Source organism: Salmo salar, chromosome 13, assembly GCF_965601325.2.
Source record: "Salmo salar chromosome 13, fSalSal1, whole genome shotgun sequence".
NCBI classification, from domain to species: Eukaryota; Metazoa; Chordata; class Actinopteri; order Salmoniformes; family Salmonidae; genus Salmo; species Salmo salar.
Window position 1 is genome coordinate 62,880,891 of NC_138303.1, and position 26,565 is coordinate 62,907,455.

A 26,565-nucleotide genomic window follows, 5' to 3' on the forward strand; every position below is an offset into this window, starting at 1 on the left:
AACACAAAGGAAACGTAGGCAACTTATGTGTGACTCCCAATCAACCACAACCCTGTACAGCTGTGCTTGATTGGAAGTCACACGGCCAAAATCAATGAAACAATAAAAAACACACACTCCCTTCTGCCACGTCCTGACCCAACTACACCCTCTACTGGTCAGGACGTGACAGTACCCCCCCCCCCTCAAGGTGCAGACCCCGGGATGCACCTAAAAAAAGAACACACAAGAAAATCCCCAACAAAAAGGAACACCTAAACAATAAGGGAGGGAAGGGAGGGTGGCTGCCGTCACCGACGGCACTGTGCTACACCCTCCCTCCCCAACCCACCTATCCTGGAGGTGGCTCAGGTGCAGGACGTGGACCTCGCTCCACCTTCGGCGTCGCCCACTTTGGTGGCACCGATAGCTGCGCCGGGCAGACGGGCCACTCGGGCTGACCCTGGCAGACAGACCACTCGGGCTGGGCCGGAGAGCAGGAGGGCCCCTCGGGCTGAGCAGGAGGGCCCCTCGGGCTGGGCCGGAGGGCAGGAGGGCCCCTCGGGCTGGGCCGGAGGGCAGGAGGGCCCCTCGGGCTGGGCAGGAGGGCCCCTCGGGCTGGGCCGGAGGGCAGGAGGGCCCCTCGGGCTGGGCAGGAGGGCCCCTCGGGCTGACCCTGGCAGACAGACCACTCGGGCTGGGCCGGAGGACAGGCAGGGCACCCTGGCAGATCCTGGCATGCGGGCAGCTCCGGCAGCTCCGGGCAGTCTGACCACTCCGGCAGCTCCGGGCAGTCTGGCCACTCGGGCAGTTCAGGGCAGTCTGGCCACTCGGGCAGTTCAGGGCAGTCTGGCCACTCGGGCAGTTCAGGGCAGTCTGGCCACTCGGGCAGTTCAGGGCAGTCTGGCCACTCGGGCAGTTCAGGGCAGTCTGGCCACTCGGGCAGTTCAGGGCAGTCTGGCCACTCCGGCAGTTCAGGGCAGTCTGGCCACTCCGGCAGTTCAGGGCAGTCTGGCCACTCGGGCAGTTCAGGGCAGTCTGGCCACTCGGGCAGTTCAGGGCAGTCTGGCCACTCGGGCAGTTCAGGGCAGTCTGGCCACTCCGGCAGTTCAGGGCAGTCTGGCCACTCCGGCAGTTCAGGGCAGTCTGACGACTGTTGACTGGCGGGCAGCTCTGACGACTGTTGACTGGCGGGCAGCTTTGACGACTGTTGACTGGCGGGCAGCTCTGACGACTGTTGACTGGCGGGCAGCTCTGACGACTGTTGACTGGCGGGCAGCTCTGACGACTGTTGACTGGCGGGCAGCTCTGACGACTGTTGACTGGCGGGCAGCTCTGACGACTGTGGCAGTTCCAGGCAGTCTGGCCACTCTGGCAGTTCCGGCTCAGGATTCACCAGGCTGGGGAGACATAACGGAGCCCTGGCTCTGGGCGCAGGCCCTGGACTCACCAGTCTGGGAAGACCCGCTGGAGGCCTGGTTTGAGGAGGTGGCACAGGAGAGACCAGGGTGGAGAGACCCACTGGAGGACTGGTCTGCGGAGGAGACACGGGCTTGACCAGGATAGGGAGACCCACTGGAGGACTGGTCCGTGGAGGAGGCACGGGCTTGACCAAGATAGGGAGACCCACTGGAGGACTGGTCTGTGGAGGAGACACGGGCTTGACCAGGATAGGGAGACCCATTGGAGTACTGGTCCGTGGAGGAGACACGGGCTTGACCAGGATAGGAAGACATGCAGGAGGCTTGGTTCTGGGCGTAGGCACAGGACGTGCAGGGCTGGGAAGACATACAGGAGGCCTGTTTCTGGGCGCAGGCACAGTCTTTACCAGACAACCAGCACGCACCTCAGGACGAGTATGGAGAGCTGCCTCAGGTGACATCATTCCCACGACACGCTCATTAGGGCGAATGCCGTACTTAATGCACCATACTAGCAGCTCTCTCATCTCTCTCTCTCCTAATTTCCCCATTAATCCCGTCACAGTCTCTGTCTCATATCCCTCGCTCACCTCCAATGTCATCCCGACTGGCTCTGGTTCCGACCTCAGCTCCACCGACTGTCCCGTGTGCCCCCCCATTTTTTTTTTATTGGGGCTGCCTCTCGCGCTCGTTGCGCTCTCTCTCCTCGTAATAGCGCCTCTCCGCTCTCGCCGCTTCAATCTCCCACTGCGGGAGGCGATATTCCCCAGCCTGAGTCCATGGTCCCTCTCCGTCCAGGATCTGTTCCCAAGTCCATTGGTCCATAACGCTATACTCCTGCTGCTCCTTCCTCTTCCGCCGCTTGGTCCGGGTTTGGTGGGTAATTCTGTAACGGCTGTCTATGGAAGAAGTGGACCAAAATGCGGCGGAGTTAGGGTTCGTCATATTTAATGTCACGAACACTATGCATTTACAAAAACAACAAAAACTGACAGCCAACACAGTCCTGTCAGGTGCAACCACATTGACAAGCACAATTACCCACGAAACACAAAGGAAACGTAGGCAACTTATGTGTGACTCCCAATCAACCACAACCCTGTACAGCTGTGCTTGATTGGAAGTCACACGGCCAAAATCAATGAAACAATAAAAAACACACACTCCCTTCTGCCACGTCCTGACCCAACTACACCCTCTACTGGTCAGGACGTGACAAAGGCACTGTGACTGACCTGATAACATATCAAATCAAATGTTATTGATCACATATACATATTTTGCAGATGTTATTGCGGGTGTAGCGAAATGCTTGTGTTCCTAGCTCCAACACTGCCGTAATATCTAACAATTCACAAGTGTACACAAAAAATCTAAAAGTAGAATAATGGAATAAAGAAATATATAAATATGAGGTAGAGCAATGTTGGAGTGGCATTGACTAAAATACAATAGAATAGAATACAGTATATACATATGAAATGAGTAAAGCAGTATGTAAACATTATTAAAGTGATTAGTGTTCCATTATTAAAGTGACCAGTGATTCCATGTCTATGCACAGTACCAGTTAAAGGTTTGGACACACCTACTCATTCAAGGGTTTTTCTTTATTTTTAGTATTTTCTACATTGTAGAATAATAGTGAAGACATCAAAACTTTGAAATAACAGATATGGAATCATGTAGTAAACAATACAAAATATATTTTATTTTTAAGATTCTTACAAGTAGGCACACTTTGCTTTGATGACCGCTTTGCACACTCTTGGCATTCTCTCAACCAGCTTCATGAGGTGGTCACCTGGAATGCATTTCAATTAACCTTGTAAAAAGTTAATTTGTGGATTTTTTTCCCTTCCTAATGCGTTTGAGACAATCAGTTGAGCTAACTTTTTGTGAAAAGTTAGGGGGGGTGTACAGAAGATAGCCCTATTTGGTAAAAAAAAACAAGTCCATATTATGGCAAGAACAGCTTAAATAAGTACAGAAACGACAGTCCATCATTACTTTAAGACATGAAGGTCAGTCAATCCAGAAAATGTCAAGAACTTTGGAAGTTTCTTGGAGTGCAGTTTCAAAAACCATCAAGCGCTATGAAGAAACTGGCTCTCATGAGGACCGCCACAGGAAAGCAAGACCCAGAGTTACCTCTGCTGCAGAGGATACGTTCATTAGAGTTACCAACCTCAGAAATTGCAGCCCTAATAAATGCTTCACGGAGTTCAAGTAACAGACACATATCAACATCAGCTGTTCAGAGGAGACTGCGTGAATCAGACCTTCATGGTCGAATTGCTGCAAAGAAACCACTACTAAAGGACACCAATAATAAGAAAATACTTGCTTGGGCCAAGAAGCATGAGCAATGGACATTAGACCGGTGGAAATGAGTCCTTTGGTCTGATGAGTTCAAATTTGAGATTTTTGGTTCCAACCGCCGTGGCTTTGTGAAAAGCAGAGTAGGTGAACGGATGATCGCCGCATGTTTATTTTATTTTTTATTTCAACTTTATTTAGCCAGGTAGGCTAGTTGAGAACAAGTTCTCATTTGCAACTGTGACCTGGCCAAGATAAAGCATAGCAATTCGACACATACAACAACACAGAGTTACACATGGAATAAACAAAACATACAGTCAATAATACAGTAGAAATAAAGAAAACACAGTGAGTGCAAATGAGGTAAGATAAGGCAATAAATAGGCCATGGTGGCGAAGTAATATAGCAATCAAATCAAATTTATTTATATAGCCCTTCGTACATCAGCTGATATCTCAAAGTGCTGTACAGAAACCCAGCCTAAAACCCCAAACAGCAAGCAATGCATGTGAAAGAAGCACGGTGGCTAGGAAAAACTCCCTAGGAAAAACTCCCTAGAAAGGCCAAAAACCTAGGAAGAAACCTAGAGAGGAACCAGGCTATGAGGGGTGGCCAGTCCTCTTCTGGCTGTGCCGGGTGGATATTATAACAGAACATGGTCAAGATGTTAAAATTTTCATAAATGACCAGCATGGTCAAATAATAATAATCATAATAGTTGTCGAGGGTGCAACAAGCACGTCCGGTGAACAGGTCAGGGTTCCATAGCCGCAGGCAGAACAGTTGAAACTGGAGCAGCAGCACGGCCAGGTGGACTGGGGACAGCAAGGAGTCATCATGCCAGGTAGTCCTGAGGCATGGTCCTAGGGCTCAGGTCCTCCGAGAGAAAGAAAGAAAGAGAGAATTAGAGAGAGCATATTTAAATTCACACAGGACACCGGATAAGACGAGAAATACTCCAGATGTAACAGACTGACCCTAGCCCCCCGACACATAAACTCCTGCAGCATAAATACTGGAGGCTGAGACAGGAGGGGTCAGGAGACACTGTGGCCCCATCCGATGATACCCCCGGACAGGGCCAAACAGGCAGGATATAACCCCACCCACTTTGCCAAAGCACAGCCCCACACCACTAGAGGGATGTCTCCAACCACCAACTTACCGTCCTAAGACAAGGCCGAGTATAGCCCACAAAGATCTCCGCCACGGCACAACCCAAGGGGGGGGCGCCAACCCAGACAGGAAGACCACGTCAGTGACTCAACCCACTCAAGTGACGCACCCCTCCCATGGACGGCATGGAAGAACACCAGTAAGCCAGTGACTCAGCCCCTGTAATAGGGTTAGAGGCAGAGAATCCCAGTGGAGAGAGGGAAACCGGCAAGGCAGAGACAGCAAGGGCGGTTCGTTGCTCCAGCCTTTCCGTTCACCTTCACACTCCTGGGCCAGACTATACTTAATCATAGGACCTACTGAAGAGATAAGTCTTCAGTAAAGACTTAAAGATTGAGACTGAGTCTGCATCTCTCACATGGGTAGGCAGACCATTCCATAAAAATGGAGCTCTATAGGAGAAAGCCCTACCTCCAGCCGTTTGCTTAGAAATTCTAGGGACAATTAGGAGGCCTGCGTCTTGTGACCGTAGCGTACGTGTAGGTATGTACGGCAGGACCAAATCGGAAAGATAGGTAGGAGCAAGCCCATGTAATGCTTTGTAGGTTAGCAGTAAAACCTTGAAATCAGCCCGTGCCTTAACAGGAAGCCAGTGTAGGGAGGCTAGCACTGGAGTAATATGATCACATTTTTTGGTTCTAGTCAGGATTCTAGCAGCCGTATTTAGCACTAATTGAAGTTTGTTTAGTGCTTTATCCGGGTAGCCGGAAAGTAGAGCATTGCAGTAGTCCAGCCTAGAAGTAACAAAAGCATGGATTAATTTTTCTGCATCATTTTTGGACAGAAAGTTTCTGATTTTTGCAATGTTACGTAGATGGAAAAAAGCTGTCCTTGAAACAGTCTTGATATGTTCTTCAAAAGAGAGATCAGGGTGCAGAGTAACGCCGAGGTCCTTCACAGTTTTATTTGAGACGACTGTACAACCATCCAGATTAATTGTCAGATTCAACAGAAGATCTCTTTGTTTCTTGGGACCTAGAACAAGCATCTCTGTTTTGTCCGTGTTTAAAAGTAGAAAGTTTGCAGCCATCCACTTCTTTATGTCTGAAACACAGGCTTCTAGCGAGGGCAATTTTGGGGCTTCACCATGTTTCATTGAAATGTACAGCTGTGTGTCGTCCGCATAGCAGTGAAATTTAACATTATGTTTTCGAATGACATCCCCAAGAGGTAAAATATATAGTGAAAATAATAGTGGTCCTAAAACGGAACCTTGAGGAACACCGAAATTTACAATTGATTTGTCAGAGGACAAACCATTCACAGAGACAAACTGATATCTTTCCGACAGATAAGATCTAAACCAGGCCAGAACTTGTCCATGTAGACCAATTTGGGTTTCCAATCTCTCCAAAAGAATGTGGTGATCGATGGTATCAAAAGCAGCACTAAGATCTAGGAGCACGAGGACAGATGCAGAGCCTCGGTCTGACGTCATTAATAGGTCATTTACCACCTTCACAAGTGCAGTCTCAGTGCTATGATGGGCTCTAAAACCAGACTGAAGCGTTTCGTATACATTGTTTGTCTTCAGGAAGGCAGTGAGTTGCTGCGCAACAGCTTTTTCAATTTTTTTTGAGAGGAATGGAAGATTCGATATAGGCCGATAGTTTTTTTAATAATTTCTGGGTCAAGATTCGGCTTTTTCAAGAGAGGCTTTATTACTGCCACTTTTAGTGAGCTTGGTACACATCCGGTGGATAGAGAGCCGTTTATTATGTTCAACATAGGAGGGCCAAGCACAGGAAGCAGCTCTTTCAGTAGTTTAGTTGGAATAGGGTCCAGTATGCAGCTTGAGGGTTTAGAGGCCATGATTATTTTCATCATTGTGTCAAGAGATATAGTACTAAAACACTTTAGTATCTCCCTTGATCCTAGGTCCTGGCAGAGTTGTGCAGACTCAGGACAATGGAGCTTTGGAGGAATACGCAGATTTAAAGAGGAGTCCGTAATTTGCTTTCTAATGATCATGATCTTTTCCTCAAAGAAGTTCATAAATGTATTACTGCTGAAGTGAAAGCCATCCTCCATTTGCGAATGCTGCTTTTTAGTTAGCTTTGCGACAGTATCAAAAATAAATTTCGGATTGTTCTTATTTTCCTCAATTAAACACTGGGATGGTAGAGGTGCAAGTAGAGATAATGGGAGCAAGATAAACAAATAAATACAGGAGCAAGATAAACAAATAAATACAGTATGGGGATGAGGTAGATAGATGGGCTGTTTACAGATGGGCTATGTACAGGTGCAGTGATCTGTGAGCTGCTCTGCCAGCTGGTGCTTAAAGCTAGTGAGGGAGATATGAGTCTCCAGCTTCATTGATTTATGCAGTTTGTTCCAGTCATTGGCAGCAGAGAACTGGAAGGAAAGGCGACCAAATGAGGAATTGGCTTTGGGGGTGACCAGTGAGATATACCTGCTGGAGCGCGTGCTACGAGTGGGTGCTGCTATGGTGACCAGTGAGCTAAGATAAGGCGTGGCTTTACCTAGCAGAGACTTGTAGATAACCTGTAGCCAGTGGGTTTGGCGACGAGTATGAAGCGAGGGCCAACCAACGAGAGTGTAAAGGTCGCAGTGGTGGGTAGTGTATGGAGCTTTGGTGACAAAACAGATGGCACTGTGATAGACTGCATCCAATTTGTTGAGTAGAGTGTTGGAGGCTATTTTATAGATGACATCGCCGAAGTCGAGGATCGGTATGATGGTCAGTTTTTACAGAGTTTATAGTCTAACCAGACACCTAGGTATTTGTAGTTGTCCACGTATTGTAAGTCAGAGCCGTCCAGAGTAGTGATGATGGACGGGCAGGCAGGTGCAGGCAGTGACCGATTTGAATAGTATGCATTTTAGTTTTACTTGCATTTAAGAGCAGTTGGAGGCCACGGAAGGAGAGTTGTATGGCATTGAAGCTCGTCTGGAGGTTAGTTAACACAGTGTCCAAAGAGGGGCCAGAATTATATAGAATGGTGTCGTCTCCGTAGAGGTGGATCAGAGAATCACCAGCACCAAGAGCGACATCATTGATATATACAGAGAAGAGTCGGCCTGAAAATTGAACCCTGTGGCACCCCCATAGAGACTGCCAGAGGTCCGGACAACAGGCCCTCCGATTTGACACACTGAACTCTATCAGAGAGGTAGTTGGTTAACCAGGCGAGGCAATCATTTGAGAAACCAAGGCTGTCGAGTCTGCCAGTAAGAATGTTGTGATTGACAGAGTCGAAAGCCTTGGCCAGGTCGATGAATACGGCTGCACAGTAATGTCTCTTATCGATGGCGGTTATGATGTCGTTTAGGACCTTGAGCGTGGCTGAGGTGCACCCATGACCAGCTCTGAAACCAGATTGCATAGTGGAGAAAGTACGGTGAGATTCGAAATGGTCAGTGATCTGTTTGTTACCGTGGCTTTCGAAGACCTTAGAAAGGCAGGGTAGGATAGATATAGGTCTGTGGCAGGTTGGGTCTAGAGTGTCTCCCCCTTTGAAGAGGGGGATGACCGCGGCAGCTTTCCAGTCTTTGTGGATCTCAGACGATAGGAAAGAGAGGTTGAACAGGCTACTAATAGGGGTTGCAACAATTTTGGCAGATCATTTTAGAAATAGAGGGTCCAGATTGTCTAGCCGGGTGTTGTAGGGGTCCAGATTGTGCAGCTCTTTCAGAACATCAGCTATCTGGATTTGGGTGAAGGAGAAATGGTGGGGGCTTTGGCGGGTTGCTGTGGAGGGTGCCGGGCAGTTGACCGGGGTAGGGTTAGCCAGGTGGAAAGCATGGTCAGCCGTAGAGAAATGCTTATTGAAATTCTCTGGATTTATCGGTGGTAATAGTGTTTCCTAGCCTCAGAGCAATGGGCAGCTTGGAGGTGCTCTTATTCTCCATGGACTTTACAGTGTCCCAGAACTTTTTTGAGTTTGTACTACAGGATGCAAATTTCAGTTTGAAAAAGCTAGCCTAAGCTTTCCTAACTGCCTGTGTATATTTGTTCCTAACTTCCATAACTTCCCTGAAAAGTTGCATATCACGGGGGCTATTCGATGCTAATGCGGAACGCCACAGGATGTTTTTCTGCTGGTCAAGGGCAGACAGGTCTGGAGTGAACCAAGGACTATATCTATTCCTAGTTCTACATTTTTTTAGTGGGGCATGCTTATTTAAGATGGTGAGGAAGGCACTTTTAAAGAATAGCCAGGCATCATTTACTGACTTGATGAGGTCGGGCTCTGGAATCAGTTCAATTGCCCTGGGGGTTGCGAACAAAGGATTCAATTCGGGAAAGTCGTATTCCTGGTCATAGTGCTGGGAGTGCTGGTGAGTTACCGCCACTCTGATATCCCATAGTTCTTCCCGGCTGTATGTAATAACAAACAAAAATAATTCTTATGGCCTTATAAGCCCGTTGAGTGCGGTCTTAGTGCCAACTTTGGTTTGTGGTGGTAAATAGCATACATGATAGCATGCGTAAACTTGCTTACTACTATCTTAATATAGTAATCTCCTAATACAGTGCCTTCGGAAACCCCCTATGGTTTATGAACTGGTACAAAAAACTACACTTGATTCAACACTTAGAGTTTTTCATTTTAAATTATTATATACAATTCTTGCCACCAACAGAATGCTATATATATGGGGCATACAACAATCTCAGCTCTATAGATGTTGCTGCGAAGAGACCAAGTCAATAGACAATTGTTTCTGGTATTTCCCCTACAGTATGTGGCTTGTTTCTGGTCACAGGTTCGGAAATGGTTAAAAAATCACATCATGCACTTAAAATGAACCTTACAAATAGCAGTGTTGGGCGATTTGGAAAGCCATAGTCAGTCAATAAATAATATAATAATACTCGTAGGAAAGGTTTTCATCTTTAGCTCACAATCTGTGGATACTAAATTCAGCAAAAAAAGAAATGTCCCTTTTTCAGGACCCTGTCTTTCAAAGATAATTCGTAAAAATCCAAACAACTTCACAGATCTTCATTGTAAAGGGTTTAAACACTGTTTCCTATGCTTGTTCAATGAACCATAAACAATTAATGAACATGCACCTGTGGAACTGACACTAACAGCTTACAGACGGTAGGCAATTAAGGTCACAGTTATGAAAACTTAGGACACTAAAGAGGCCTTTCTACTGAGTCACACAAAACACCAAAAGAAAGATGCCCAGGGTCCCTGCTCATCTGTGTGAACGTGCCTTAGGCATGCTGCAAGGAGCCATGAGGACCGCAGATGTGGCCAGGGCAATAAATTGCATTGTCCGTACTGTGAGACGCCTAATACAGCGCTACAAGGAGACAGGACGGAAAGCAGATTGTCCTTGCAGTGGCAGACCACGTGTAACAACACCTGCATAGGATCGGTACATCCGAACATCACACTTGCGGGACAGGTACAGGATGGCAACAACTGCCCGAGTTACACCAGGAACGCACAATTCCTCCATCAGTGCTCAAGCCGCAGTAGGCTGAGAGAGGCTGGACTGAGGGCTTGTAGGCCTGTTGTAAGGCAGGTCCTCACCAGACATCACCAGCAAGAACGTTGCCTATGGGCACAAACCCACCGTCACAGGACCAGACAGGACCGGCAAAAAATTATCTTCACTGACGAGTCGCGGTTTTGTCTTACCAGGGGTGATGGTTGGATTCGCATTTACCGTTGAATGAGCATTACACCGAGGTCTGTACTCTGTAGCAGGATCGATTTGGAGGTGGAGGGTCCGTCATGGTCTGGGGCGGTGTGTCACAGCATCATCGGACTGAGCTTGTTTTCATTGCAGGCAATCTCAACGCTGTGCGTTACAGGGAAGACATCATTCTCCCTCATGTGGTACCCTTCCTGCAGGCTCTTCCTGACATGACCCTCCAGCCTGACAATGCCACCAGCCATACTGCTCATTCTGTAAGTGATTTCCTGCAAGACAGGAAATCACTTATTCCATTTCTGTTAGTCACATGTCTGTGGAACTTGTTCAGTTTATTTCTCAGTTGTTGAATCTTGTTATGTCCATACAAATATTTACAGATGTTAAGTTTGCTGAAAATAAACACAGTTGACAGTGAGAGGACGTTTCTTTTTTTGCTGAGTTCATATACAATTAGAAAGGTAAAAAAATTATGTAAAACGTCACAGCACAATTGAAAAATATATGTCACATAGAACCCAAACGAGGGTGGTCTATGGTGATAGGTGGGATGGGCTGAGAGTAGCTGAGAGGTGGGATTAAAGAGTTTATGTTTAGTAATGTATTATTGTTATGTGACTGCTTTATATAAAACTACCATATATGTAAAATGAATATGTAAAATGTATATGTTGCAGAAAAGCTGTTAACTTCTTTTAAAGATATTTGTCCTCCGAAGAGGGGGGTGGTGGAGAGGTTAATAAAAAAAAAAAATATATATATATATATATATATATATATATATATTGGAAAATAAAAATAGAAAAAGTATTCAGACCCCTTGACTTTTTCCTCATTTTGTTAGGTTACAGACTTATTATAAAATGCATTTAAAATTCTAGCAATCTACACACGATATCTCATAATGACAAAGCACATTATTCTGCTTTACAAGGGGTGTAGAGCCTTACTGGCATATATAAGCAGGGTGTGAGTTTCACCATAAAAATGCACCTTTGTAATAAAAGCATTAAATGCATAATTGCATTTGTGGTCACTTTTGTTAATAATGTTTTCCGCTAATGGGACATTCACACTTATAGCCTACTACCATGTGTGCATTGTTGTGCTTATAATGTGAAGAAATAGCCTAATAGTTTATCAACATTTTAAACTAAACGTTCTGATCTGTTGCATCATTCACAATGAATAAGTTAGAATTTTTTTTATGCTAGTGGTTATATTAATGTCCCTGACTGTTTGTAATATTTATTTCTGGCACAGAATAGGTCGACTTTTGTACTATGGGGGATAGTATATTGACATTGGCTAGTGCTTTTGCTGTTCGTTAGGCCCACTCAGCTTGTTGGCTGCCGAAAAGTAAATGTGGAAAGTTCATCCAATATCTTCAATATGCATCTTGGAATTGGATAAGGATGCTCGCAGTTGCGTCCCCGATGTGTCTGTCTTAACTTGTAGCCTGTGAGGAAGACCTGATATCGTGACAGAGAGTGGTGTGAGTGAGACATGCTTTGGATTGCGCAGCACTCTGGGAAAAGGGCACAATGCACCACTCCGTGCCCACAAAAGGCATGGATTTTTTTAGAGTGCATTACGGCCACAAAGGCTATGCTGCCGTGAAATTCAAGGCATTGTCAAGTGCTTGTCAAATTGTGTTATGAGAGACTATTGGAGTGTGTACAGCCTGCACAAAAAGCTCATGCCTTTTTTCAAATCATCATTAGTCTCGTCATACAGCCTTACAATGTATTAAAAATGAAATCATATAGCCCAACTCTAAATTAACACAGAATAGCTGCATGTGCTCACTCCCTCAAATTGTTTGGAGAAAATATTTATTTTATTCTGCTTTGTTCAATTGTATTCGTCATACTATAAAATTATATAAAATAATGCCACGGAATAAGCAAATAGTGTCTGCTAAATGAACTATTGTAGCCCACAGCCATTTGGCATAGCCACAACAGGACCTAACTTAAGGACAACTCAGAGTAGGTTATTCTGTTCTTCTGAAATAGACTACATTTTCTTCATATCATGTTTCTTTAGACCTGCCTACAATAAATCATGAATTTATTGTGAAGGATTAGGCTATATTACATGGATATATTCAAGTTTTTAAATGGTGTGGAAGCCAGGAGATGCTAAATGTGTTTATTTAATTAACGGTCAGTTACATTGAGACCGACAGTTATTTGCTTGACAATCACCGTCTGACAAAATGTGGTGACCGCCACAGCCCTACAAAGCCCTGGGTTAGATATCAATCTGATCAACCCAATCAGAAACTTAATTGGTTGGTTGACCATGCTTGTACAGCTCTCCTCAAAGTATGTGATTCTCTGGAAAAAAACAACAACCAACATACATGTACATCTCCTTCGCATCAAATCTGAGGAACATGCAATGTGTTCTAACGCAGGGCATCCTACTTCCTCATTCACCACATTTTCCTTTCTTTTGTCAAACAATACATTTCCCCATCTCTGCATGTGCTCCTCTTTTTGCTCCCTTACCGGCATGTGGTGCAGCAGCTAAATGTGCCTGGGCTACCACATGGCCCCTGTAGCCTCTTAGTTCCTTCTTGGCTAGGCTCCCTCCCTGTACTGGGTGTGTGGGGAGGGGGGACTCTTTGCCGCAGAGTGGTAGGTGCAGCGATGGGGAAGCAATTCTTAGCTGTCCCACATCCCGGCAGCATTGCTGACACGCAAGCGCACACACACACATGCAGGAACACACACACACACACATACAGAGACACAAAATGAGCAGCAGCCAGTCTAAGAGCTGCCAGAGTGGAAAGTAGCAGTTGCTTCAGGAGAGCTCCTTCCAGTCCAGCAGTATCAGAGTGAGGGACTGAATCCTTCCAGTCCAGCAGTATCAGAGTGAGTGACTGAATCCTTCCAGTCCAGCAGTATCAGAGTGAGTGACTGAATCCTTCCAGTCCAGCAGTATCAGAGTGAGTGACTGAATCCTTCCAGTCCAGCAGTATCAGAGTGAGGGACTGAATCCTTCCAGTGCTCCTGAAACTCAAGACAGCGAGCATACGCACTCCATACACGGGCATGCAGGAGAAGAAGAAAAAAAGCGTGGAGGTAAGAAAACACTCAATAAATTACAAGGGGGTATTTAAACTTCAGTGCTGAGTTAGGGAGCTGGCAGTGTTAAAGTGATAAAATAAAGAGCCCGTCTTACTGCGGCTTTAGTAGTGTGTGTGTGTGTGTTGGGTGTGTATTTGCCTTCTCAACCAGCAGGCTTAAAACTGAGGAGACATGCAGACTGAACTCTCTAGAAAACAACTGCAGCAAAGTGTCTCTGGCTTACCTCCTCTCTCCCTCCCTCTGTATCCATCTTCCTCCCCCTCCACACACATACACACAGACAAACGACAAAATATGTAAAGGGGAGGGGAATGTGTATTTGAGGCTGACATGTCGGAGTGGGGGCTTGAGGCCCAGGGAGATTGTTCAAGATTGACATCGAAATTATCCATGTCCTGAGGATGTCAGGCAATGCCTTCAAAACAGGCCACTTGGGGCAACAGTGAGTGCTGTTAGCATCAAGTATGAATGGATCAGAAGGTTGAGTGTTTGTTCCCAGTCGTGGACACTGGTTTTAACCTTATCCCAAACCTTAACCCATACCATCCGGAATGTGTGCTAAACTTAACCCTTAACTTCGAAAATGGAACGATACAGCTCCCGAGTGGCGCGGTGGTATAAGGCACTGCATCTCAGTCCCTGAGGCGTCATTACAGACCGTGGTTCGATTCCAGGCTGTATCACAAACGGGCGTGATTGGGAGTCCCATAGGTGCACAATTGGCCCAGCGTCGTTAGGGTTTGGCCAGGGTAGGCTGTCATTGTAAATAAGAATTTGTTCTTAACTGACTTGCCTAGTTAAATAAAGGTTAAATAAATACAATTTTTTTTTTTTTAAAAGAGCAGCAGTAGCAACAAAAACACTTAGACATTTGATGTTTGGAGCAACTACTAAAGAAAACGTGGACAAACGTCTAATTTTGCAGTTAGACTATGAGAGCCTCATGTGGGGTCAGATTTCACCCCCTACTCCCCCCCCCCCCCCCACACACACACACACCAGCAGAAGCTTTCATGTTTGTTTTGGCTTGGAGAGATGGACCACTGCTCTAAACAGTCATTCCACCCGTAGTGACTTGCATGTTTGAGAGAGCGATAGAGAGAGTCCTGCAATAAAGTGGCGTGTGGTAAGATTAAATAAGTTTGCTTCGTGTTTTGGAGAGTGAGAAAAAGAGAGGGGACATTATATTTGGTGAAGAGGCATTTCAGCAACTCTTGGAGGACAGTGGAAGTTTATAAAACTGCTTCTTTATTGTTAACAGTAAAACCGTGACATCAGATTTGGGACATAAACTGAGAGAAAGAGACACATTCCTGGAGAAAGAAGGTGGCTTGAGAGAGAGAGAGTGTTGACTCTTTTTCGGCCCTGCTCCCTCTTCTTCGAGCCCATCCAAGTGGTCTTAGCTTATTCATGTCTCTCTGTTTTGCTCCTTCTTTCTCCTCCCCCTGTATCGCTCCCTTTCTCTCATCCAGAATGCAGCCATTGTTTGGGGAAGCCCTCTCATGTTTGGGCCTGGTCCGGGGTAATGGGATGGAGGGAGGGAGGCAGGGAGAGAGTGGTGGGAGGTGGAGAGGTAGTTCCTTTTTCATGGGCTAAGGGAGATAAGTAAACATGGGCCATTAACAGATGGGAGGCCTGGCACTCACCCAGTGACTGACCCACCCTGCTCTCTCTAGCCTCAACCGCTATCCTCATGAGCCCAGAAGCTACCCGAATGCACATCAGAATCTATGCGGTAGGAGGGTGCAGGAGTTCACTCAAACCATCACTCAAAATGCATCATCATCACACTTTTTGCTCTGTTCTGAAAGTGCTCTATCTAGAAAACTTGATTGCTGTCATACTAAAATATTGTTTTTGATTGAACAATCCATTTAAAGTTAGGCTCAGCAGTATGACATCATCATACACAGGGTGACTTCCTGGTTACTGACAAAAACAACATTATGGCTCCTCCATAATGTGAATAGGCAATAGTGTCATTCTAGGCAGATTTAAACTTTGTTTTTCTTGACTTCTGTTTAGTTAGGGATGACATTCAACGCCCTTACTAGATTACAACAGCAAAGTCCTCCTTCACCGCTAACGTAGTTTGGCAACCCCCGGTTATGCAAAACGAGTGCACCCTTGGGTCTTGAGGAAGCCGTGACATGTAAGAAGTTGAATGCTTTCTTCTTTTTTATACCTCTTTTTCTCCCCAATTTCGTGGAATCCAATTGGTAGTAGTTACAGTCTTGTCTCATCGCTGCAACTCCCGTACGGACTCAGGAGAGGCAAAGGTCGAGAGCCATGCGTCCTCCGAAACACAACCCAACCTAGCCGCACTGCTTCTTGACACAATGCACATCCAACCCGGAAGCCAGCCGCACCAATGTGTCGGAGGAAACAGCGGGCGACCTGGTCAGCGTGCACTGCGCCCGGCCCCCCACAGGAGTCGCTAGTGCGCAATGAGACAAGGATATCCCTGTCGACCAAACCCTTCCTAACCCGGACGACGCTGGGCCAATTGTGCGACGCCTCATGGGCCTCCCGGTCGCAGCCGGCTGCGACAGAGCCTGGGCTCAAACCCAGAATCCTTAGCCTTAGACCACTGCGCCACCCGGGAGGCCCAAGGTTAAATGCTTTCTAAGTGCAAGCTAACTAAGCTCCCTTTGCTGAATTGTCAACAGATAAGAAGTTATTTGGAGGGGAAGCATTGCGTTCATCTTTGTCAAGCATGCCGTGATGTGATACTGCTATGTTCCCACTAAGCATTTACCGTCAGGCGTCTTTTTTTTTAATGTCTTTTTTTTGGTGCTCTCCGGACCCTCTGTCGTTTTTTTATATTTTTTTGGTCCGGACCAGCCTTGATTTCCATGTCCGGACCAAATCTGAACCAATCATAGACGTCTATATTTGGTTCAGCTTTGGTCCGGTCCGGATCGGCCTTGATTTGACCCCAAAAAATACTTCTATAATTGGTTCAGATTTGGTCCAGACTGGCCTTGATTTGGCCCAAATATAGACATATATGATTGGTCCAGTAAGGGGTTTGCCTTTCACGCCATGACCCGGGTATGTTGTTTGCAACATTGTTGTCAGAAATGGGATGACGTCCATTATCGTGAAACATCATGACTGGTAGCCTAAGCAATGGTGGAATCTCATTCTACTAGCCTAGAATCCCCCTGATCCTGCCTTTAAATTTGAAGGAAGTACTGTAGTGAAAGAGTATAGGCCTCCAATTCCCACTAAGAATTTACTGACGGCGACGTCTTTTGAAAGTTACGTATTTTCAACGTCCATATAATACTTTTTTTAAATGTCCGAAATATGTTTTCGACATCCCAAAAATACTTTTTTTCGATGTAAGGGAAAGACGTCTTCTAACCTTTTTATTCAGCACCTAAAATGCACGTGAGGTCAACGTCTGGAAAAGATGTCTAAAAGACGTCTTTTCATCGTAATTATGCTTACTTGGTTGTATTCATGCAAAATGTGAAGAGATTGTGTGGTGGTGTGAATGACTACGCATATCAGGCTTTTCTATACACACTGTGACCACAACCAAGTCTTAGATTTAACCTCAATAACAGTCCATCTAGGATGGCTAGTCGTGCTAATTAATTTATTGATATCTCAGCAGGAACATGCATTGATGTTGCTGGTGAAAGAGAATTTCTCTTAAGAGGAAAATGTACACTAAGCACTTTCGTTCTTTTGAGAGCTGAATGGCCTCTGACACTGCTGAGCGTATGATTTAAGAGATGGTAAATCACAAAGACAACATCAGTAGAGGACAAGTAATCACAGCAGTGACCAGAGATCACAGCAAACCTCACTGGCCTTGTCACTTCCTGCCATGAGAGCTCTGTGAAGTCTTTTCAACAAGAATGAAAACAAGTAGGTGATGCAATAAACTTTTGGGAACTATTTACAGAAAATGTATACAAAACAATACATATAGGAGCAGATCAGCCTACAATTTTTAACAGAAGAAACAACCAGTTGTGCATCCTGATGTTAACTATAGGCTGATCTGATGTATTGTTTTGGCCGCCTACTTGTTTTCTTTCTTGGATTACCTGCCGTTTAGGGGCCTACCTTCCCACTGCACTCATCTCATCTTTGATTAAGCCTTGTCTGCAGACATAACTCACATACAAGACACAGAGCAGGCCAAGAACTCAAGTTCATGCACAGTGAAATGCTTGGAAGTCAATGCCTTCATTTGTTATGCACATAATATGCCTGAAATAATTGTTGTTGCAGTAATCCTGCATGTGTACCCTATTATGGGTAACACAACAATATGGTGTTTGTTTTTACAATATAAATAGTGTGCATGTGTGACGCCATGATACAATATGGACTATGCCTGAGGGGCAAGGAATTGTGTGCATTTCATATTCTGTTAGTCGGTTAGAAAACATACTTTGGTAGAATGTGACGTTTTGCACAAGCTAAATGATTATATTGTATTGCAAATATCTTGGAAGATATTTAAAACATATGACTTCTTCTGTATTCTAAATTTCCAGCTTTAAAAACACAATACAACAAAGATTGTATTATGCATGTGAACAAGTCAAGACCCTCATTGGAACGTGAATAGAATTCATAAGTGGTTGAGAATCATTGAGGTAGGGATACTACTCACTGTTGCATCATTCATTTTATGTGAAAAGCGTGATTCTATTTGGAATAGTTAGGGCTAGTGTGAAAAGTAATATTGACAAACCATTTTTGGACCCCAATATTTGCCCTTCTTTCTATGGTTCATTGACTTACAATTACTGTAGGTTGTCTTGGTTACCTAGGAGGCACGGCGTTACCCAGAAAGCACTGGGATTGCTTATTATATCACCAGCATCATATAGCATTACTGCTGTTTTGTAAAACAAAACAGAACAGTATTTTCTTGTTGTGAATTACTATGCCACAGTTAGTCATGGTTGTGTTTTTAGTTCCTTTTTGTTTTAGTTCCATTATACATCATTCCCTTCAATCAAATGTCCAGTGGTTGTTTCTTTTGTACCCCTGTTTTGTGTAGCATCTATTGGTTTCATTTTTTTAAACCATTTTTACCAGTGGGGGAAAAAGTACACAATTCTCATACTTGAGTAAAAGTAAAGATACCTTAATATAAAATGAAAGTCACCCAGTAAAATTGTACTTGAGTAAAAGTCTAAAAGTATTTGGTTTTAAATATACTTAAGCATCAAATGTAAAAGTAATATTTTCTTTTTTTTTCTTTTCTTTACGGATAGCCAGGGTCACAATCCAACACTCAGACATAATTTACAAACAAAGCATTTGTGTTTAGTGAGTCCGCCAGATCAGAGGGAGTAGGGATGACCAGGGATGTTCTCTTGATAAGTGTGAGAATTGGACCGTTTTCTGTCCTGCTAAGCATTCAAAATGTAACGAGTAATTTTCGTGTTCGTCTTTGATGTGGGACCTCAGTGCTGCCACTCAGCTACAAGCTTAATCACCTCTTCTGCTGTAATTAATTCTGCTGTAAATGCAATCAAACTCTAAATTAATTTCCGCTTTGCCCGTCGTCTTTATGTCCTGCAGCGAGGAACGGATGGCTCCTGTGGGGCCCGCCGGCAGGTTCTTATGAATTCTGTATGGCTACCGCCTTAGCTCGGACACAGATGCTTTTGGAACATCCGGTTCCTTTTTTTAGAACTTTTATATGTTCTTTGATTTTAAATGTATGTTAGTGTAGGTTTGAAAACTTGTATTCATCTTTTACGTCTGGTCTGCTCGCAACGCCAGGATAGTGGGATTGTTCGCCGCTGAGGCCACCCATAGGAAAAATGTATGCACACATGACTTAAGGATAAAGCAGTCTGCTAAATGGCATATATTTATATGATTGTATATTACAGGGTCTCTACATTTCATCTTGGAGTGTGAAAGGGCAATCTCACTGTCATGTGCGGTGTTGCACATGTACATCACTGGTTACTGTAGCTTGGGGGAGTGCTGAAAGAAAATCAGAGAAGGTAAAAAAAAGCCTGCCTGGCTCTCTCTTTTTGATATGCTGCGCTGCATCTGCACCTGCTAAGACCGAAGACAGCAGGAGAAAGTACTCTCCTGTCATGCTCTAGTGAAAGTTATGCTAAATTATGAATGACGGCTTTAGGGCTTTTTTGTTGCAGGTAGGGGAGACTGGGAGCAATTGTTACAGCGGGCAATTGTAACAGCTTGAAATTTCCCCGAACAGAAACAAGCTAGAGTGATGAAGCTCACACAGTAGATGCACATTTAGGTTCTCTCCCTGATTGAAAAGTTTCAGCAAAATATTAGTAAATGTTTTGTTTTTTTAGGGGTTAAAATCGTTTTTTCCACCAGCTGCATTTTTCTGATATTGTCCTGAGCCTAAATGCTCATTGCTTCAAACTAGCATACTTTTTATCACTATATATTGGCTAAACATTGACATGATTGACATGTCACTATTGTTGTCTCTTGCTTGGCATATGAGGTTTTGTCATGGCTGCTGGGTTGGAGGCAATTGTAATGCAGTGTTAAAATGACCCTGAGACAAGCAGCCAAATTATGAAAACAACTGATTTTAACTTTAAGATCTTATGAATTATACAAATACTAATTTTAAATAGCCTTGGGGTCCTATTAAAAGTAACAAAGAAGTTGTAAACAGTTTTGAGAGGAACTGAATGGCCTTGGACAAACGAGTGTTACTGTAAATGTTGGTTACGTGCATAGCAAGACTTGCATATGCAAAAGTTAATTTATTTGGGTTATTTTTTAGGTGTTACATTTCACCCCCATTACTGTTACAATTGCCCCTGTCGCAGGGGCAAATGTAACATCCAGACTTTTCGGATTAAACATTGTGATCCAACTGTCTTATATACAGACATGAATGATTAGGAGAAAGATGCAACTTTCTTATATCAAAAAATGACTGGACTAGTTCAAGTGGTGTCTGAGTAAAATATATATATATTTTTTCAATTTCCCAAGACTCCACTACTGAATGCATTTTAATGTGCACTGCTTTTCCAGGGGTTGATAATGAGGAGGTGGCTGGTATATTGGCAGTATCGGAAGAGATTTTCTGATATGATGAGTCGAGCTTAGATGCTGCTTGTTGACAGCACTGAAGACTCATTCAGCCCTCTCCTTCTATTCCTCTCCCCAATGTATGCCGTCCTGCACTGCAGAGTGAGGAAAATCAGAACAGAATTGAACCGTGAGACAGCAAGAGAGCTGCGGTCACTGACCGCCTTATTGTTTCCTGCGTGGTGCCCATCTCCCTTAACATCAAGGCCTGTTCTACTCATGTAGCTGACTCAGCTGTATCGCTTTGTAACTGTAACACTGCTCCACATGCAGAGGAAACAAAGACTCCTCAGGGTTAGTTAAAGGAGTGCTAGGTAGACATTATACTCATACTAAGATCGAATCGTACTACACCGGCTCCGACGCATGTCGGATGTGGCAGGGCTTGCAAACTATTACAGACTACAAAGAGAAGCACAGCCGGGAGCTGCCCAGTGACACGAGCTTACCAGACAAGCTAAATAACTTCTATGCTCGCTTCGAGGCAAGTAACACTGAAACATGAGAGCACCAGCTGTTCCGGGCGACTGTGTGATCACGCTCTCCGCAGCCGATGTGAGTAAGACCTTTAAACATGTCAACATTAACAAGGCCACAGGGCCAGACGGATTACCAGGATGTGTACTCCGAGCATGCGCTGACCAACTGGCAAGTGTCTTCACTGACATTTTCAACCTCTCCCTGTCCGAGTCTGTAATACCAACATGTTTTAAGCAGACCACCATAGTCCCTGTGCCCAAGAACACTAAGGTAACCTGCCTAAATGACTATTGCCCCATAGCACTCACGTCTGTAGCCATGAAATGCTTTGAAAGGCTGGTCATGGCTCACATCAACATCATTATCCCAGAAACCCTAGACCCACTCCAATGTGCATACCGCCCCAACAGATCCACAGATGATGCAATCCTCTATTGCACTACACACTGCCCTTTCACACCTTGACAAAAGGACCACCTATGTGAGAATACTATTCATTGACTACAGCTCAGCGTTCAACACCATAGTGCCCGCAAAGCTCATCACTAAGCTAATGACCCTGGGACTAAACAACTCCTCCCTCTGCAACTGGATCCTGTACTTCCTGAAGGGCCGCCCCCAGGTGGTAAGGGTAGGCAACAACACATCTGCCACGCTGATCCTCAACATGGGGGCCCCTCAGGGGTGCGTGCTCAGTCCCCTCCTGTACTCCATGTTCACTCATGACTGCACGGCGAGGCACGACTCCAGCACCATCAATTACGTTTGCCGATGACACAACAGTGGTAGGCCTGATCACCGACAACGATGAGACGGCCTATAGGGAGGAGGTTAGAGGCCTGACCGTGTGGTGCAAGGACAACAACCTATTCCCGCTTAGGAGACTGAAAAGATTTGGCATGGGTCCTCAGATTCTTAAAAGGTTTTACAACTGCACCATCGAGAGCATCCTGACGGGTTGCATCACTGCCTGGTATGGCAACTGCTCATCCTCCGACCGCAAGGCACTACAGAGGGTAGTGCGTACGTCCCAGTACATCACCGGGGCCAAGCTTCCTGCCATCCAGGACCTCTATACTAGGTGGTGTCAAAGGAAGGCCCTAAAAATTGTCAAAGACTCCAGCCACCCTTTTCATAGACTGTTCTCTCTGCTACCGCACGGTAAGCTGTACCGGAGCACCAAGTCTAGGTCCAAGAGGCTTCTAAACAGCTTCTACCCCCAATCCATAAGACTCCTGAACCTCTAATCAAATAGCTACCCAGACTATTTGCATTTCCCCCCCCCCCCCACCCTCTTCTACGCTGCTGCTACTCTCTGTTATTATCTATGCATAGTCACTTTAACTCTAATAACTCTACCTACATGTACATATTACCTCAATTACCTCGACACCGGTGCCTGGGAATGTGGGACGCAGCCAGTGGAATCGCGTCGCGCAAAATACAAATACCTCATAAATGCTATAACTTCAATTTCTCAAACATATGACTATTTTACACCATTTTATAGATACACCTCTCCTGAATCGAACCACGTTGTCCGATTTCAAAAAGGCTTTACAGCAAAAGCAAAACATTAGATTATGTTAGGAGAGTACCCTGCCCAAAAAAATCACACTGCCATTTTCAAAGCAACTAGCATGCATCACAAATACCCAAAACACAGCTAAATGCAGCACTAACCTTTGACAATCTTCATCAGATGACACTCCTAGGGCATCATGTTACACAATACATGCATTTTTTTGTTCGATAAAGTTCATATTTATATATAAAAACAGCATTTTACATCGGCGCGTGACGTTCAGAAAATATTTTCCCTCAAATGCTTCCGGTGAATCAGCGCTACAATTTACAAAATTACTATTTGAAAACATTGTTAAAATGTAATATTGTCAGTCAAAGAATTATAGATTAACATCTCGTGAATGCAACCGCATTGCTAGATTTAAAAATAACTTTACTGGGAAATCACACTTTGCAATAAACGACATGGTATGCTCATAAAAATAGGCTAGGCGATACATGTTAGCGCCATCTTGGAACCATCTAAAATCAAATATACTATTGTAAATATTCCCTTACCTTTGATTATCTTCATCAGAAGGCACTTCCAGGAATCCCAGGTCCACAACAAATGTAGTTTTGTTCTAAAAAGTTAATAATTTATGTCCCAATAGTTCCTTCTTGTTAGCGTGTTCCGAAGGCTACTCATAATGTACAATTTTTTTTTTTACGTTCGTTCAAACATGTCAAACGTTGTATAACATAAATCTTTAGGGCCTTTTTCAACCAGAGCTTCAATAATATTCAAGGCGGACGATTGCATTGTCTTACTAAACGTTTCGGAACAAAAGGGTTCCCATGGGCGCCCGCGTCATAGTAGTAAAGGCCCTCCCCCTGTGACCAACATTCCAAGCCTCTCTTTGGGTCAGTTTCTACCATAGAAGACTCAAACCACTTTGTAAAGACTGTTGACATCTAGTGGAAGCCTTAGGAAGTGCTAAATGATTAATAAGTCCCTGTGTGTTTCAATGGCAAAGGCTTGAAAGTGATTCCACACATCAGATTTCCACTTCCTGTTAGGATTTGTCTCAGGGTTTTGACTGCCATATGAGTTCTGTTATACTCACAGACACCATTCAAACAGTTTTAGAAACTTTAGAGTGTTTTCTATCCAAATCTACTAATTATATGCATATTCTAGTTACTGGGCAGGAGTAGGAACCAGATTAAATCGGGTACGTTTTTTATCCGGCCGTGCAAATACTGCCCCCAATCCCCAACAGGTTAATTGGATCAGACCAAAACTTTGCACATACACTGCTGCCATCTAGTGGCCAATATCTAAATTGCACCTGGGCTGGAATAATACATTATGGCCTTTCTCTTGCATTTCAAAGATGACGGTACCAAAAAAAACGTTTAGTTTTTTTCTTTGTATGATCTTTTACCAAATTATATTATTATATATTTACCAAATTATATTCTCCTACGTTCCTTTCACATTTCCACAAACTTCTAAGTGTTTCCTTTCAAATGGTACCAAGAAAATGCATGTCCTTGCTTCGGGGCCTGAGCTACAGGCAGATTTGGGTAACATTGAAAAAAAAGGGTTTGATCCTTAAGAGGTTTTAAGGGCTTGTAAGAAAGCATTTCACTGTAAGGTCAGCACCTGTTGTATTCGGAGCATGTGACAAATACAAATTGATTTGATTTAGTATAGACAGGTCTTAAGATTAACATGCTTTGCTAGCTGTGGTCCTGTGTGGCTCAGCTGGTAGAGCGCTGCGCTTGCAACACATTATCTGTGTGTTGGGTGGTAGGGTCCACAGGAGGGTACTATATAGACATTTGGGACCCACCCTATGTGTAGACAAATGTGTGGACACAGTGAAACATAGTGTAGAATGGAAGAATTATAATTAGCAAAGGTGTAGGTTCGAATAAATAGGAAACTATTCTGAGTTCTCTACCAAAGGACAATATTATTATTAATAATGTAATAATGCCAGCCAGGAATTTCACCTTGACAGCAAGTTTTCCTTGGAGAAGGTTAACCTAGGATCCTACACACTTCGAAGAGAGGGTTCCTCAAGGGTTCTTTGGTAAGCGAGATGGTTTTATTTGGATCCATAATGACCCTTTGAGCCCTTCAATGGGTCTTTGCAGTTCAGAAAAGGGTTATTTAATCTTTTAGTGATAGTTTGGCGTGTGGTTTGCACTTAGCTCGTTTTGTGCAACCATGAGTGAGTGTCATTCCAGTTTATCTAATCTGTTGTGTATGTAATTACATGTTAATTATGACTACATAGCCAGTAACGGTGTCTTGAGAAAGACTCATGTGTCAATTGAGAACTGTTGACTTAATCAGTGGTTCTCAATTCTCTTCTCAGGGACCCCCAACTGTTCCAGATCTATCATACCTGATTCAACTTCTGCATTTACACAATAATAACACCTATTACATTTTAACAATATGATATCACTAACCAGAATAAACAAAAAATCTGTTGGTCATTTGTAGAAACATTACGTGTTCTATATATCACCAAAAAGGGTTGTAACCATAGCGGAACTCTTTTTGGTGCTACAGTGCCTTGCAAAAGTATTCATCCCACTTGGCGTTTTTCCTATTTTGTTGCATTTCAACCTGTAATTGAAATTGATTTTTATTTGGACTTCATGTAATGGACATACACAAAATAGTCCAAATTGGTGAAGTGAAAGGAAAAAAAGAACTTACTTCAAAAGATTCTCAAAACATATATATGGAAAAGTGGTGCGTGCATATGTATTCAACCCCTTGCTTTGAACCCCCTAAATAAGATCTGGTGCAACCAATTACCTTCAGAAGTCACATAGATTGCACACAGGTGGACTTTATTTAACTAAGTGTCACATGATCTGTCACATGATCTCAGTATATATACACCTGTTTTGATAGGCCCCAGAGTCTGCAACACCACTAAGCAAGGGGCACCACCAAGCAAGCGGCACCATAAAGACCAAGGAGCTCTCCAAACAGGTCAGGGACAAAGTTGTGGAGAAAAAAATATCAGAAACATTGAACATCCCCGGAGCTCCATTAAATCAGTTTTTTAAAACTGGAAAGAATATGGCACCACAACAAACCTGTCAAGAGAGGGCTGCCCACCAAATCTCACGGACCAGGCAAGGAGGGCATTAATCAGAGAGGAAACAAAGAGACCAAAGATAGCCCTGAAGGACCTGCAAAACTCCACAGCGGAGATTGTAGTATCTGTCCATAGGACCACTTTAAGCCGTACACTCCACAGAGCTGGGCTTTACGGAAGAGTGGCCAGAAAAAAAATAAGCAAACACATTTGGTGTTCGCCAAAAGGCATGTGGGAGACTCCCCAAACATATGGAAGAAGGTACTCTGGTCAGCTGAGACTAAAATTGAGCTTTTTGGCCATCAAGGAAACGCTATGTCTGGCGCAAACCTAACACTTCTCATCACCCCGAGAACATCATCCCCACAGTGAAGCATGGTGGTGGCAGCATCATGCTGTGGGGATGTTTTTCATCGGCAGGGACTGGGAAACTGGTCAGAATTTAAGGAATGATGGATGGTGTTAAATACAGGGAAATTCTTGAGGGAAACCTGTTTCAGCCTTCCAGAGATTTGAGACTGGGACGGAGGTTCACCTTCCAGTAGGACAATGACCCTGAGCATACTTCTAAAGCAACACTTGAGTGGTTTAAGGGGAAACATGTAAATGTCTTGGAATGGCCTAGTCAAAGCCCAGACCTCAATCCAATTGAGAATCTGTGGTATGACTTAAAGATTGCTGTACACCAGCGGAACCCATCCAACTTGAAGGAGCTGGAGCAGTTTTGCCTT

General features: G+C 44.3%; 1 protein-coding gene across 18 annotated transcripts in view; it reads left to right on the top strand.

Annotated features, from left to right (window-relative positions):
• Positions 1 to 26,565, top strand: part of dlg2 (discs, large homolog 2 (Drosophila)) — a 405,714-nt gene that overhangs the window by 171,472 nt on the left and 207,677 nt on the right. Inside the window, exon 1 of one of the 18 annotated variants that reach the window (XM_045693441.2) lies at positions 13,184 to 13,634. The exons of the other annotated variants lie outside the window; for them this stretch is intronic. Within the exon in view, the coding sequence (XP_045549397.1) occupies positions 13,605 to 13,634 (30 nt within the window). The 5' untranslated portion in view covers positions 13,184 to 13,604. Of the gene's footprint in view, positions 1 to 13,183; positions 13,635 to 26,565 lie in introns of those variants that run through there. 18 annotated transcript variants of the gene reach the window in all.